The 15421-nt window shown below is 34.1% G+C and overlaps 1 protein-coding gene across 1 annotated transcript; it reads left to right on the top strand.

Annotated features, from left to right (window-relative positions):
- The first annotated feature begins 9962 nt into the window (after nt 1-9962).
- LOC134694309 (uncharacterized) lies at nt 9963-11399 on the top strand. The gene is made up of 2 exons (XM_063555314.1): nt 9963-10791; nt 10894-11399. The coding sequence occupies exons 1-2, from the start codon at nt 9963-9965 to the stop codon at nt 11397-11399; spliced, it is 1335 nt and encodes a 444-aa protein (XP_063411384.1).
- The last annotated feature ends 4022 nt before the right edge of the window (nt 11400-15421 follow it).

The following is a 15421-nucleotide window of genomic DNA, read 5'->3' as shown; positions in this document are numbered from 1 at the left end:
ATGCTAGCGGATATAACCTGTCATTGTTCATTGGTGATCGTACATTTGATTTCAACAGACGTAGTACATTGAAAGATCTCCATGGTAGCACTCGCGATATGTTATAAACCAGTGTACGTGTTCGCCATCGAGCGACATCCCAATTGAATTCTTCAAAATTACATACCAGGTCAGTTTCGTATGTCTCTGACAATGTTGATTTTTGTTCGTTTGTGATATTTCCTACAACAAGAGGAGAAAGATACGGCACAAAGAAGCGATTTTCTGATAATACCAGACGCGACTCCACTCTCCAGTTCCATTATCATAGGCATTCGATTTTCATATGGTCTATAAACGCAAAATATAATGAGACTTTCCAATACTGTTTTGGCATGTTTGCAGGATGAGTGGCTCTGGTAGTCCGTCGAACACATCGCCATGGCATAATTTCAACGATATCGAAGGGTTCTGATAAATCTCATGCCGATTGGTACATCTCATTCCAAACAGATAAACCGTACTCTGTAAATTGGCTCCGAAACTACATGTGTTAAACTGATTATAACAAATTCAAATCTTGTAAAAGATACAAGTTACTGTCCGATTTCGTCATGCATGGTCTTCAATAAAACTTCTATTCTGAAACCAAATTCCGTTATTTAATGACATTTCATAAATAAAAAAGTGACAACATATGTTTCCTTTAAAATTTAATTTATATTTTTTTAATTTTGCAATATTTTTTTTTGCATACCGAACCGATGTGCACGCAACTGCGCGTTGGCGTATAGGGAGCTACGCGCCTGGTACATGCGTTTATAGACGTTCATTTCACGATCTATTCAAATTATATTTCATATAAACGACTCATTCTTTATTTGAGCTTTTTGATCATATTGCATCTAACGTATCAGGCATACAAATACTGATCTCAGAAGAAAATTCCAAAACGGAGAGTCAACAATCAAATGACAAAATTAAAAGCTCAAACTCATTAAACAAATGGATTACAAATGTCATATTCCTGATTTTGGTACAGACATTTTCTTACGTAGAAAAATGTGGATTTTATCTGGGGCATTATGAATGCATCCTTTTCGTTCAAAAGTATGATCGTTTCTGATGCTTTTTTTTAATATGTATAAAATTATTATTTTATTATTCTAATTACTTTTATAATATGACTATTAAGGTAGATAGGGTGTCTTCCTCCATCTTGGATTTGGAAATACCAGAAAACAAGGTCTAGATCTTTAATAGAATGTGCAAATTTTTAGAGTATTAGGTAATTCATGTGTAAGAACTTCCACTTCTATTTAGAAAATGACATGTTTTATCATATTTATGGTTGTATTTCACAAAAAACAGAAAACTTTTGTGTGATCAATTTTTTTCCAACTTTCCCATATAAAAGGGGGGGGGGGGGGCAACTCATACGCAAGGGCAGATAATTCAGATTAAGGTACTTTTACAATAGAATATGTTAGGAATTTACCTATTTTATAATGTAGCAAATAAATGGGTCCGGTGACCCCATTTCTTCTCATATGTTGTCTCAAAATTCTATGGTGTAGATTACGCTTTACTGAAGAAAATTGGGTTTTCCATGCATAATCTATACACAATTTGTCAATTTTGAACACCGTGTAGCATGAAAATAAGCCCGGGGACCCATTCTTTTTATTATTATTATTTTAAAAGCATGATAAAAACTACATTTTGGCAAATTATTAAAACATTCAATGGATTATAATTTAGACACCCCATCTACCTTAAAATGCAAGAGGTTTTGGGATTATTTAAAAGTATATTTTTATAATACCATGTGATACGAAAAAAAACCTGTAAAATTCACTACTTGCTTATTCCAAATAAAACCAATTTCGATAACTAGAAGAAAGAATAAACATAATTATCGCTATTTTACAAAATTGTCGTTTGCTCTTACCGACCGATAATTTTCTTTCTCATCACAGAAGAGTGCTTTGAAACATTTTCACTAGAAACTAAGGGCGCACGTGCCCGTTATCATTGGTCATCTCATATGAAATCTTCACTAGAATATTAAAATAAAAAACTCTTCATTAATTTGTGCGTTCGATGCGCTTTTCTTGATTTATCTTCTTCATAAACATTTGAATCAAAGGATGTATAAGATATAAACACGTCAAGAGCTATATTATTACTCTATCATGTATATAGGGATATTTTGTACTTGTTTTACATAGTATGATACAACTTGACAAAAAAAGTAACAATGACAGAAGGAATTATGAAAAGTGCTTATGGGAAATGATAAATGGAAACCTGTATGTTTAGATAAATATTTTTAAATCGAAGTTTTTTTCATATGACATGCATGATTATCATCAAATTAAGATCGTGTCTGAAATTTTATAAAATTTACGCAAATTCCTTTTTGAAAATGCATTTCAGGTTTCAACGAATCTCAAAACATGGCATCCTTTTTCGTGCTTACAACTATAGCCATATTGGCTGGCGTGAACGCCTATGGAATGAAAAAGATGATGGGAGGTATGGGCGGCAAAGGTGGAATGATGGACATGATGCCAATGAAGCCTATGATGCCAATGGAAATGATGCCTATGAAGCCTGGTATGCCAATGGAAATGATGGGCGGTATGGGCGGTAAAGGTGGCATGATGGACATGATGCCGATGAAGCCTGGTATGCCAATGGAAATGATGGGCGGTATGGGTGGCAAAGGTGGCATGATGGACATGATGCCAATGAAACCCGAAATGCCAATGGAAATGATGGGCGGTATGGGTGGTAAAGGTGGCATGATGGACATGATGCCAATGAAACCAATGATGCCAATGGAAATGATGGGCGGTATGGGCGGTAAAGGTGGCATGATGGACATGATGCCAATGAAACCTATGATGCCAATGAAAATGATGGGCGGTATGGGCGGTAAAGGTGGCATGATGGAAATGATGCCAATGGAAATGATGGGCGGTATGGGCGGTAAAGGTGGTATGATGGACATGATGCCAATGAAACCTGAGATGCCAATGGAAATGATGGGCGGTATGGGCGGCAAAGGTGGCATGATGGAAATGATGCCAATGGAAATGATGCCAATGACAATGATGGAAATGAAAGGTAAAATGGAAATGATGAAAATGATGCCAATGATGGAAATGAAATGTAAAATGATGGAAATGATGAAAATGAAAGAAATGATGGACATGATGAAAATGAAGGAAATGATGGAAATGAAAGGAAAGATGGAAATGATGCCTAAAATGATGGAAATGATGAAACCTGATATGCCAATGCCAATGCCAATGCCAATGCCAATGGGAATGATGGACATGATGAAACCTGACATGCCAATGCCAATGAAAATGAAAATGATGGAAATGATGAAACCTGATATGCCAATGCCAATGATGGACATGATGAAGCCTGGTATGCCAATGCCAATGCCAATGATGGACATGATGAAGCCTGGTATGCCAATGCCAATGAAAATGATGGAAATGATGAAACCTGATATGCCAATGCCAATGGGAATGATGGACATGATGAAGCCTGGTATGCCAATGCCAATGAAAATGATGGAAATGATGAAACCTGATATGCCAATGCCAATGATGGACATGATGAAACCTGGTATGCCAATGCCAATGTCAATGAAGAAAGGAGTATATTAAACAAACTTTTTTTTTTATAATACTGATGAATATTTATATATAATACGATTCTTAAATAATTGTAGATAATTTGCTAATAAATGTATATATCATTCATAATTAAGAATTGTTTACTTTTAGGAGTTAATTACTTATTTATAAGAGAATGAATAATTTGGCAAAATCGCCTATAAGGGACTGAAGTAATTCAGCTTCCCCATCTATCAATTTTCGTTGATTGCTGAAAAGTTGTATATTCGTGGATATTTGTTTTCGTGGTTGTGTCAATCTCTGTAAAAAGCCTATTGAAAATATGTTATTCGTTAAAAATTTGAATTGGTGGCTCACCAGTACCCACGAAACCCGCAAACATTGGTATTCATTGAATAATAATGAATCTACAGTATTAATCAAAAATAAAAATCAGGAGATAATGTTGTATAATAGCCAATGAGAAAAGTTTCAACCAAATTTGAAATTCAGTGGATGACAGCAATTATAGACAACCGTACAGCCTTCAATAATGAAAAAAACCCATACTTTATAATACCTTTACAATAGGCTTTCGAATACCCCAACATGACAATTAGGAAACAGCTTAATTGAAAAATAATGGCATAATTTACAACAATACAATTTACCAAGATTACAGACATAAACCAACAACAAACGCTGAACTGCTGCCTGGCTACGATTTTGATAAGGCAATACAGAATGTGACAGGGTGACGTATTTGAAGAAACCAACATATCGCTAAGCTTGAACGGTGATGTAAAAGTACAACACAAGAACAAACAATTACAATCAGTTAAAAAGGGATTAATTGGTCAGACCAATACAGAGCCTAAAAACATCTATAAAAAATACAGCCCTAGAAACAAAACAGACCAAACGAAAAAAATCAAAAAAATCCAATAGTACTAGCTGTTTCTGACAGCAAATGCAAAGCCGATTGAAATCAATAAAACAATCTGGCATTAAAGACTAGATATCAATCAGTACACATTCAACATGCACTGCATGATGCGAAAGGACGTATTAACAATCAGAGAAAAAAAAGCATGCCCTTGTGCAAAGCCCCAAAATAGGTACCTTGAATATGCATACTTAGTATAACATGTATAAGTATACACTAGTATTGTAAAATAACTTCAGTCTATTATGCTTCATGTAGTAGCTCTGGAAACGAAAAAAACTTGAGTGTGGTGAGGTAGAGATGTTATGCAAATGATGACTTTATATTCGTCAATTTCAAATTGGAAATTGTAATTGTGGTGATCTCCTCATGCATTTTTTTCTATAAGTGTTGGCTGTGTGTTTTTTCGTCATAAGTCATATGCCTTTCTGTAAATAATGTTTTGTATTCCTCTGATACAATCTTCTCTTGATTGACTCATTGCACCTGTACTAAGTCAAGAATCTGATGTACAGTAGTTGTCGTTTGTTTATGTTATATAAACGTGTTTCTCGTTTCTCGTTTTTATATATAGATTAGACCGTTGGTTTTCCCGTTTGAATGGGTTTATTCTAGTAATTTTGGGGACCTCTATAGCTTGTTGTTCGCTGGGAGCCAAGGCTCCGTGTTGAAGGCAGTACATTGACCTATAATGGTTTAATTTTTTTTTTAAATTGTTATTTGGATGGGGCGTTGTCTCATTGGCACTCACACCACATCTTTCTGTATCTAAAGAATCAAATGTATGGTAACGTTCCGGGGTCAAGATCCCTGTCGTTACTTATTTGGGCCTCTGGTGTAGGAAGTAATTACAAACATCATATTGTAGTTCATAAATTGTATTAATACTAGTATATCTGTTAAGTAATACAACAAATACAGTGGTTCGTTAAACACATTAATAAAGATAATTAAAGATTAATGATTAAATGTTAAGAAGCTACCTATTTTATTAAAATATTTTTTTCATCAACTTATTTCTTTTGGTGCAGCACCGAGCAAATCTGATTGGTGCAAGCCTAAATATAAACACTGACTTCGCAGCTAGGTTCAATACGGCAGACGACGGAGTTTTTGGGAAGACTCCGAGTAATGACTTTATTATTTTACTATAGTTTTAAAAAAAAGACATTTACCAATTTCTATCCGAAGCTAATATTATTTTGTGTCATATTCCAGCATAAACAATCGTTTGCTTGGTGCAATATGATTATGTTTTACAATTTTGAAACAAGCGAACGTTCCTCATCGCCGCAAAAAGCCTACTCGGAGCATGCAAAATGCTACATACAACTTTGGCTCCACCCACAAATGTCATAATACACATAAAAAACAAAGCATAAAGAAGGTATCAATCTGTTCCTCAAAAGTCTTGTATGTCATCTAAATAGACATGTTTTTTGGCTTAATCCTTTCAAAGACAACAGGATCATTAGAAATTCCAAAAGTTGAAACAGTAACCTGAAAAAGCACACTACCTTTAAATGAAAAGGCTGGTTTGGGGCTTTCGTCTGAAGTGATAGTTACTTGATGATATTCACTCTTTAAATCGAGCGTGTATTACAGAAACGGATAGAGTCAACTTTCTTACTAGGGAACACCAGGGGCTTGTACATGGCTAAATTATTCCTTATTCAGCTATTTTAGATATTTCAGTTTCAGCTTTTATTATCTTAGCAAGATGAACACGGTGTTACATTAGGTGAGCTTGAAATGTGTCAATTGTATACTATATCAGCTAAATTCTACCAAAGTCCGTCAGGAACTTGAAGAAAGGTTTTTTAAATTAAATAAAACGTCTTTAGGTTGATTTTTTTATGATTAACCAATCCGCTGAATCTTAAAAAAAAAGACGAGTCGTTTTTTGAAATACCACTGGTTCATAACTTTTCTGCTCATACACGTTTTACAGAGTATGAGTAGCAGTTACAAGCCAATGCATACATAATTAGTCGAGAAATGAATATCCCATACGGCGGTGAAGTTGGTAAATTGTTCTTAAAGTAGATAAATTTCTAAATTAAAATCGTCTTGTTTGTTTGAAAACAAAACTGTCCGACGAAAGTGATGATTTCAGCTTCCAAATTGGGAACTTCAAATGTAGCATCATTCCCGAAGCGCCTGAATATGGAGTATTTATCTCCTAATGTATACGATACTCCCGGGTTTGTATTTTCTATCATGATTTCCTTAATAGGATTGCTGCTCACAGGAAAGCTATTAAACCAAGAGTTCCAAATGGAAGTTGAAATCATCCCTTCATAACTTTTACGGACGCCATCACGAGCTGCTTGACTGTTATAAAATAACCGTTTCACAAATGATATCAGATTTGTTCCTCATGTCGTAACTACAATACAAATCCCTTTTCACCAAAGTGACCTACCAAATTAGACTATAAACCGAATTTGTAATAAAGTAAGTAACACGACGGATGCCACATTTGGAGCAGGATATGCATACCCTTCCGGAGCACCTGAGATCCCCCCTGTCTTTTTTGCTTGGTCTTTAATTTTCTATGTTGTGTCTTCTTTGCTATTATTTTCTGTTTGTCTTTTTATTTTTACCCATGGCGTTCTCATTTATTTTTAATTTATGAGTTTGACTGTCCGTCTGGTATCTTTTGTCCCTCTTTTTGAGTTGAACTCAATCGGAAAAATTTGGATTGTTAATGGAAATAACATCATCAATATATCTGAATGTGAATTTAAATGTTTTTTTTTTTTTAATATACTTGTTTTTGATAAGTGTCTGAATAAATTCGACTCCTACATGGTCATATGAAAAAAAGAAAATTATAATATGATTCACCAACATCTCATCTTGTCTATTGATGTTTTTGTATGTGGGATACATGAGTGCACATTTATTCATATTTCTTTTACAAGAGACTTGTAATAGTACGATTTGTATACAGAGACAAGGCACGATCAGTTGTTCAATGTACGCTTCGCCCATAATCTTACTTTACAAAAAGGGTTTAAGCATTTTGTATACCAAAATGATTGTGAATTGCACTTTAAAACCTTAAAAACTAAAAAGCATTTACAAATAAAACCATAAAGAAACAACCCTAACGTAGAAAATATTTTGGTTATGTAATTTTGAAATTTTTTCCACGAAAAATTTAGCTTTTATCTAAAACAGTCTTGATCAAATTGATGAACTTGTATCTCAAAAAGAGACAACTTAATGTATACTTATCTATAATGGAATCAAATTAGAATTTGTGTCACAATTTAAAAGAAAGAAAAAATTGAGATCGTTTCTGTATTGCATGTTATTCTAATTTCTTACCAAAATGTATTTCTTACGTCCTTTAAATAGCCACCTCTGTATTCATGTCACCAAAGACACCAACACTTGTTCTTTTGATCAGAAATAGTTAAATCCTTGTCAACAGTGATTAAACAAAGTGTGGTTTATGTTATGTGGGAACAATCTAGAACACATCCACACGCTGTTTTTATTTGTATAGATAAAGTAGGGTAGGAGAAATATGTCAATGATGCAAAAGAAATTAGCAGCAGGGCATGTTTTACTATGAACCCTTACAAAATATGTGTGTCAGTTAAAGTGTTAATTTTATTGTATGTTAAAGATTATGTATTTTTTGACAAACATTTGTCGGACATGGTTATCGTGTTAGGACTACCACATAATTTTGATGAAATAAAATGTCGTTGCATATCTTTAATAAAACCTATGTTCTATTACGTAATGAGCTTAAGTAGCAGAAATAATAGATTGTATAAATAGGAAGAATATGATTGAAACGATCGCAGAACTTTCCTCGGCCTTCCATCGATACCAACTTGCCACCTAGTTAAAACTCAGGTAAGAAAGTAAACCACTTATTATCACCCCTCAGTATACTACATCAATAATGTACTTAGGCGAAAAAAAAGAACTTTAACTTGAAACTATAAGACAGAGAACCATTAGTGACTCCTTAAATATTCATAGGTCAGGGAACTCTTGTTCCAGCTATTTGATTTGAAAAAATAAATAAAGAAAAGACAGACTCGGACGTTACCTTGTATTTGCAATAGTATCAATTGGGTCTTAAATCGAAATAAAACAAATCTAGCTATAGGATCTGCTTAAATGCTGATGATATTTTATGGGCTATCAAATACACATTATATATATTACAATTATATTTCTTATAAACGACTAATTTGTTTACGAATATATTTGTTCATTTGTCATCAAATTTATTCAGTTATCAATTTATCATCACCTTCAAACGTTTGTGTTTGATCGTTACTGATGATGATAAATACCTAAGACCGCTTTCGATACTTTGATCCGATAAGTACTAAATTCATATGAACTCTAAAATGAGAGTAGTTTTGGGATTAATTGAAAACATATTTGCCATAATATGATGTGATAAAAACTGCAAAAATTACTACATGGTTATTAACAAGGAAATCAATTTACGTTTAATAAAACAAGGGATTAACACACAATAAGATCAAATGTAAAACAAATCAGTTGGTAATATATTGTACCATCAGTTTGACACGAGTGCATTATACACCCATGTTTTTAAAATGTTGTTCTCTTTACGACTATGCATGTCTGGGTTTGTGTCTAGATTGGCAGAAATTATAAAATACAAATTATACATTTTTGATAACATTTTATAGGAACATTGTTCAGTAAAACAAATCGTGCATATTGCAAATTAACAAATCCACACGTTCTTATAATTGATATTTCAATTTCAGTTTCATTATATGCATACTTAAAACGAATATGAATTAAGAACAGTTGAACGGAACTGAAATACACATTTCCGGCATTTGGTTTCTTATCCTGTGACGGGAAAAGTCTGTAATAGTTTATATAATTTAAGCCAATAGCAGTTGTTGTATCTTTGCCGCATCGTTTAGCAACCAATCAGAATCTTTATGTGATAAGTTTTCAATTCAAAACGGCGTGTATGTCGATTAAAACTAATAACTCCGAACTGTGATGCGAAGCAATAATGCGCTATTATAATCACTGTATAAAAAATAGTATCTTCACGGATGGTTGATTTTACACTGCTCTCGGTGAGATATGACATAAAAACTGACATCACGCAACTTCACGCAAAAGTTACAATGACAGAAGGACTTTAAATACATTTTCTTATAAAAAGGAATAAATGGAAAACTGTATGTTCAGATAAAAATAATATAAATCTAAAAAGTTCATTATTTTCTTTCATATGTAAATCATTTGATTAAGATCGCGTATTCAATTTTAGGATTAATTCGCTGACTACCCTTGAAAAATGCATAATATGGATTATTTATATAATTCTGATGTAACAATAACTGCATGTTTTGTAGGTTTCGTCGAATCTCATGATGGCAACATTTTTCGTGTTAACAACTGTAGCCTTATTGGCTGGCGTGAACGCCTATGGCATGAAAAAGATGATGGGAGGTATGGGCGGTAAAGGTGGCATGATGGACATGATGCCAATGAAGCCTATGATGCCAATGGAAATGATGGGTGGTATGGGCGGTAAAGGTGGCATGATGGACATGATGCCAATGAAACCTGAGATGCCAATGGAAATGATGGGCGGTATGGGCGGTAAAGGTGGCATGATGGACATGATGCCAATGAAGCCAATGAAGCCGATGGAAATGATGCCGATGAAACCTGAGATGCCAATGGAAATGATGGGCGGTATGGGCGGTAAAGGTGGCATGATGGAAATGATGCCAATGAAACCAATGATGCCAATGGAAATGATGGGTGGTATGGGCAGTAAAGGTGGCATGATGGACATGATGCCAATGAAACCTAAGATGCCAATGAAACCTGAGATGCCAATGGAAATGATGGGCGGTATGGGCGGCAAAGGTGGCATGATGGAAATGATGCCAATGGAAATGATGGGAGGTATGGGCGGTATGGGCGGTAAAGGTGGCATGATGGAAATGATGCCAATGAAACCAATGATGGGCGGTATGGGCGGTAAAGGTGGTATGATGGACATGATGCAAATGAAATCTGAGATGCCAATGGAAATGATGGGCGGTATGGGCGGCAAAGGTGGCATGATGGACATGATGCCAATGAAACCTGAGATGCCAATGGAAATGATGGGCGGTATGGGCGGCAAAGGTGGCATGATGGAAATGATGCCAATGGAAATGATGCCGATGCAAATGATGGAAATGAAAGGTAAAATGGAAATGATGAAAATGATGCCAATGATGGAAATGAAATGTAAAATGATGGATATGATGAAAATGAAAGAAATGATGGACATGATGAAAATGAAAGAAATGATGGAGATGAAAGGAAAGATGGAAATGATGCCTAAAATGATGGAAATGATGCCAATGAAAATGATGGAAATGATGAAGCCTGATATGCCAATGCCAATGGGAATGATGGACATGATGAAGCCAGATATGCCGATGCCAATGGAAATGATGAAAATGATGGAAATGATGAAGCCTGATATGCCGATGCCAATGAAAATGAAAATGATGGAAATGATGAAACCTGATATGCCAATGCCAATGGGAATGATGGACATGATGAAACCTGATATGCCAATGCCTATGGGTATGATGGACATGATGAAACCTGATATGCCAATGCCAATGCCAATGGGAATGATGAAAATGATGAAACCTGATATGCCAATGCCAATGAAAATGATGAAAATGATGGAAATGATGAAACCTGATATGCCTATGCCAATACCAATGATGGACATGATGAAACCTGATATGCCAATGCCAATGTCAATGCCCATGCCAATGAAAAAAGGAGTATATTAAACATTTTAATACTGATGAATATTTACATATCATTTAAATCTTAAGCAGTTGTAGGTAATTTGCCAATAAATGTATACATCATTCATAATTAAAATTGTTTACCTATTTGTAAAAGCCCGTATGGGATGAAAGCGATTCAGTTTTCTGTCTTATTGAGCTATTTTGTTCGTTAACAACTTTTATTAAAATGTATATACAAGAAGGTTTGGTATGATTCACTATGAGACAACTACTAGTATTCAGCAAAATTAAAGTGAAGTGGATGACACCAATTTAAGACAGCCCTGAAACCTTAAAAAATTTGAACAAATCACTTACCGTATAGCCGACAAGAAAATTAATCACAGTTATTATACAGTTTATGAAAAACAAACACTACAGACATGCACCAACAACAAGCACTGAACTACTGACTATGACATACATAAGGAAACGAACCCTATGCTAATTTTGAACATTGGTACAAAATACAACACTATAACATACCATTACAACCAGTTGCAAAGGGTTTAATTGGTCAAATCAAAACAAAGCCCAAAAAACATCTATAAAAAATATATAACAAAACAGACCAAAAGTAAAGATTTATAGTACAGTGAAACCTGTCCAATCCGAACTCCCACGGGACTTTGCGTTTTGTTCGGTTTACACAGGTGTTCGGATTGTAAAGGTAAACGGAAGTCGACACCAAAATAATGTTGGCATTTACAATTACTGACAAGGGATAATAGGTGTACCAACAGACGATAGTTTATTTTTGTGTTGATTTAGATGTAAATGTTAAAATAAAAGAAGATAAAGATAGACGTATTGCTACATTTTTTTTTACAAATCAAACGCCACTCCGTCAATCACGCTCGTCGTTGGAAGATGTCCGACGTGGGGCGATTTTGCTTTTTATAATTATTTTCTCATCCGTTAATTCACTGACCAATTCAGATTCACAGTCACTGTCAAATGACGATTCCGTAGTTAAATCGGGAACGTCATTGTACACATGAGTTATCGGACTAAACTGGTCACCCGCTGATTGATACTTCGGCACACGATAACAGTGTAACAAAAGCAGGGGTCCAGTTTATTCTCGGTATTTATCGTTGCTAAATAGCCAACGGAAGTCATCGGGAGCATTCGAATCAAATATATACGGCCTCTAAAGGGAATTTAGCAATCAAAATCCATTGAAGTTGTTGTGTTGCACGACTTCTTAATCCGGTGAAAGGCTTTAAAACTATTATTTAATTAAACAGTTTAGCTACAGAATGGCAGTTACGAGTTTTTGGCCTGAATTATTTGAGTAAAGTGCATTTAATTGATCTGAGGGAAAGTTCCTTTCTTGTCATTATCGGCGATGGGGGTACCTGACCAGTTCAAAGTTTCTTTACCATAAAATCACTTTATACATGGACACAGACATGCTAATTAGTTTGTAATAACAACTCACAAGTTCATTAAACCTGAAATACCCTCGGGAATACTCTGACATCCTGTGTTTGTTTAATTAAATCATACAAATAATTAATAATATTGTTTTGTGTTGATTGGTATTGCTCGATTTTGACAGGTAATTTTTAGATACAAATTTAATAACGAGCCTTCAAAAAGCGTTCGGAGTTCTGTGTTGACAGGATTCGGTTTATTCAGGTTACATTTACGTTAATTGATAGGGAAATTTTGTGGGACGGTTTTTATTAAAGTGGGAAATCAATGTAATTCATTGCAACCAATGTAATAAATAAAGAATACTCGCAATTACTGACAACTTATTCAAAGCATGTAACAACTTATAAAACATGTCATCCAAGACTAAATATCAATCCGTTCACATTCAACATTTATTGCATGAAGCGTAAGGACTCATTAACAATCAGAGAGAAAAAACATGACCTTGTGCAAAGCCAAAAAATATGTACATTTAATACATAGAGAATAATACATGGCAAAATCCGTATCATATGTCGTATCATCCCGAGACATCAATATCAGCCCGAGGGCCTTTAGGCCCGAGGGATGATATTGGTCGAGGGTCGAGGGTCACCACAATAAATTACCTTACAATCTGTTGTTTTGAAAATATTTTGTTTATTATTGTATATATTTAAGTGTTTTGTATTTTTTTATAGTTGCATTGAGTGTGCCAAAAAATATGTTGTAAAAACTTGATGTTCGTGACGTCACATACAATATGAAAACTTGATGTACGTGTCGTTACATACCAAACAATGACGTCATTCCAAAAAATTACCTATTTTTAGAAAAAAAATTCTTAAGCAAAAAAAACCCTAAAAAACTGACTTTAGTTAAAAAAAAAAAAAAAAAAAAAAAAGGTATGCGATACGGGTTTTACCATGCGATACGGGGTATGCGATACGGGTTTAGCCATGCGATACGGGGTATGCGATACAGGGTAGGTGATACAGACTGGAAAAAAGAACCTTTATTAGATATACAAAATAGCTGTATTCTGTACTAAATATATGATAAACAGAAATAATAAACATCATACATTGGTTCATATATTTTATCAATACTATTATTTCTGTTAAAGCAATACAACAATTACAGTGGTTCATAAAACACATAAATATGATAATACCATTATACAGATACAGGTATATTTGCCACTAAAAGCTTGATCAATTTTCTATTGAAACTTGGTGCAAGGAAATCTAGTTGGTGCACAGCAAATAATTTGACCTTATAAAAATCAGAAAGATAAATAAATACTAATAGTTAGATATTTAAAAAAAGCTTCCTATTAAACTAGAACTACTGTTCATCAACGAGTTTCACTTGGTGCTAGCCTTAATATAAACTCAGACTTTGCAATACGGAAGACGACGGAGTTAAAGAGTAATCTCCGAATTATCATGTTTATGACCTGAATTATGTTCGTAAAGTTTGGAATAGACATTTACCAATTTCTGTCCGAAGCTAATAGGTTTTATGTCATATTTCTGAATACACAATCTGTAGCTTAGTGTAATATTATTGTGTTTTACCATACAGAACCAGAAAACGTTTTGCATCGACAAAAAAAGGCTATTTAAACTTTTGGCTCCAACTATAAATGACGTGATACACAAGAAAACTCAAAGAAGCTTAATTTTCAATCTGTTTTTTAAAAGTCTTGGAAACACTTGTATATCATCTAAATAGACAACATAAGTTTTCCAGGTTTATCCTGAATTTGTTTTCACCAAGATTATTTCAAAAATAGAAGGGGCATTTCAAAGTCCAAAAGATAAAACGATAAACTGCCCAAGCCTACTTCCAGGATATAAAGAGGCTGTTTTAGAGCGATCTTCTTGAGTAATGGATACCTGATGATATCCAATCTTTAAATTAAGCTTTGAATACCATTTGAATCCTGCTAGATAATCCAAGGTTTCATCTATGTGAGTTATCAAATGTGAATCTAAAATTGTATAAAGATTATACAGACGATAATCAATATAGAAACGAATAGAAACATATTTCGTACGCTCAGTTACTGATAAGGAACACCAGGGGCTTGTGCTAGGTTCCTAAAATGTTATCGTTTTGTTTTTTTCTTATAATTCAATTCGATAAAACCTCTTAAATAAAGGACAAGTCGTTCTTTGAAATACCTCTGGTTCATAAATTTTCTGTTCAGACACTGTTGACGTTTTACAAAGAATGGGTAGGAGCTGTAAGCATTTCATTACTGAATGAGTCGGAACATGTATATATCCCTTATTCAAGTTTAGTTGATACATTGGTTCTAAGGTTGGGAAAATTGATAATTTCAAAATTTAAACTGTGGTTTTTCATAGATTCCAGTCATGTCAAATTCAAAGTTTCAGTTTAAAATGATGCAGAGGGAGCCGTGTCTGTTGTTTCTTTACTTATAGTTCTGGGAATATATCATTGAACCTAATCAGAAAGTTTTTTTTTGTTTATGGAAAGAACAGCATCAATATATCATCTTTTCTCTAGTCTTCTTTAGTCTTCTTTTTATAACAAATGTCTGAAGGAAGTCCGATTTATTTGAAGAAAAA

This window comes from Mytilus trossulus, chromosome 13 (genome assembly GCF_036588685.1).
Source record: "Mytilus trossulus isolate FHL-02 chromosome 13, PNRI_Mtr1.1.1.hap1, whole genome shotgun sequence".
Taxonomy (NCBI): Eukaryota; Metazoa; Mollusca; class Bivalvia; order Mytilida; family Mytilidae; genus Mytilus; species Mytilus trossulus.
This window is presented reverse-complemented; position numbering and strand designations above follow the sequence as displayed.

Bases quoted from the DNA above. Each gene is read 5' to 3' on its own strand.
- LOC134694309 (XM_063555314.1), top strand. From the start codon at position 9,963: ATGGCAACATTTTTCGTGTTAACAACTGTAGCCTTATTGGCTGGCGTG. The intron at 10,792-10,893 runs GTAAAATGGAAA...TGAAAATGAAAG, and splicing joins GCAAATGATGGAAATGAAAG to AAATGATGGAGATGAAAGGA.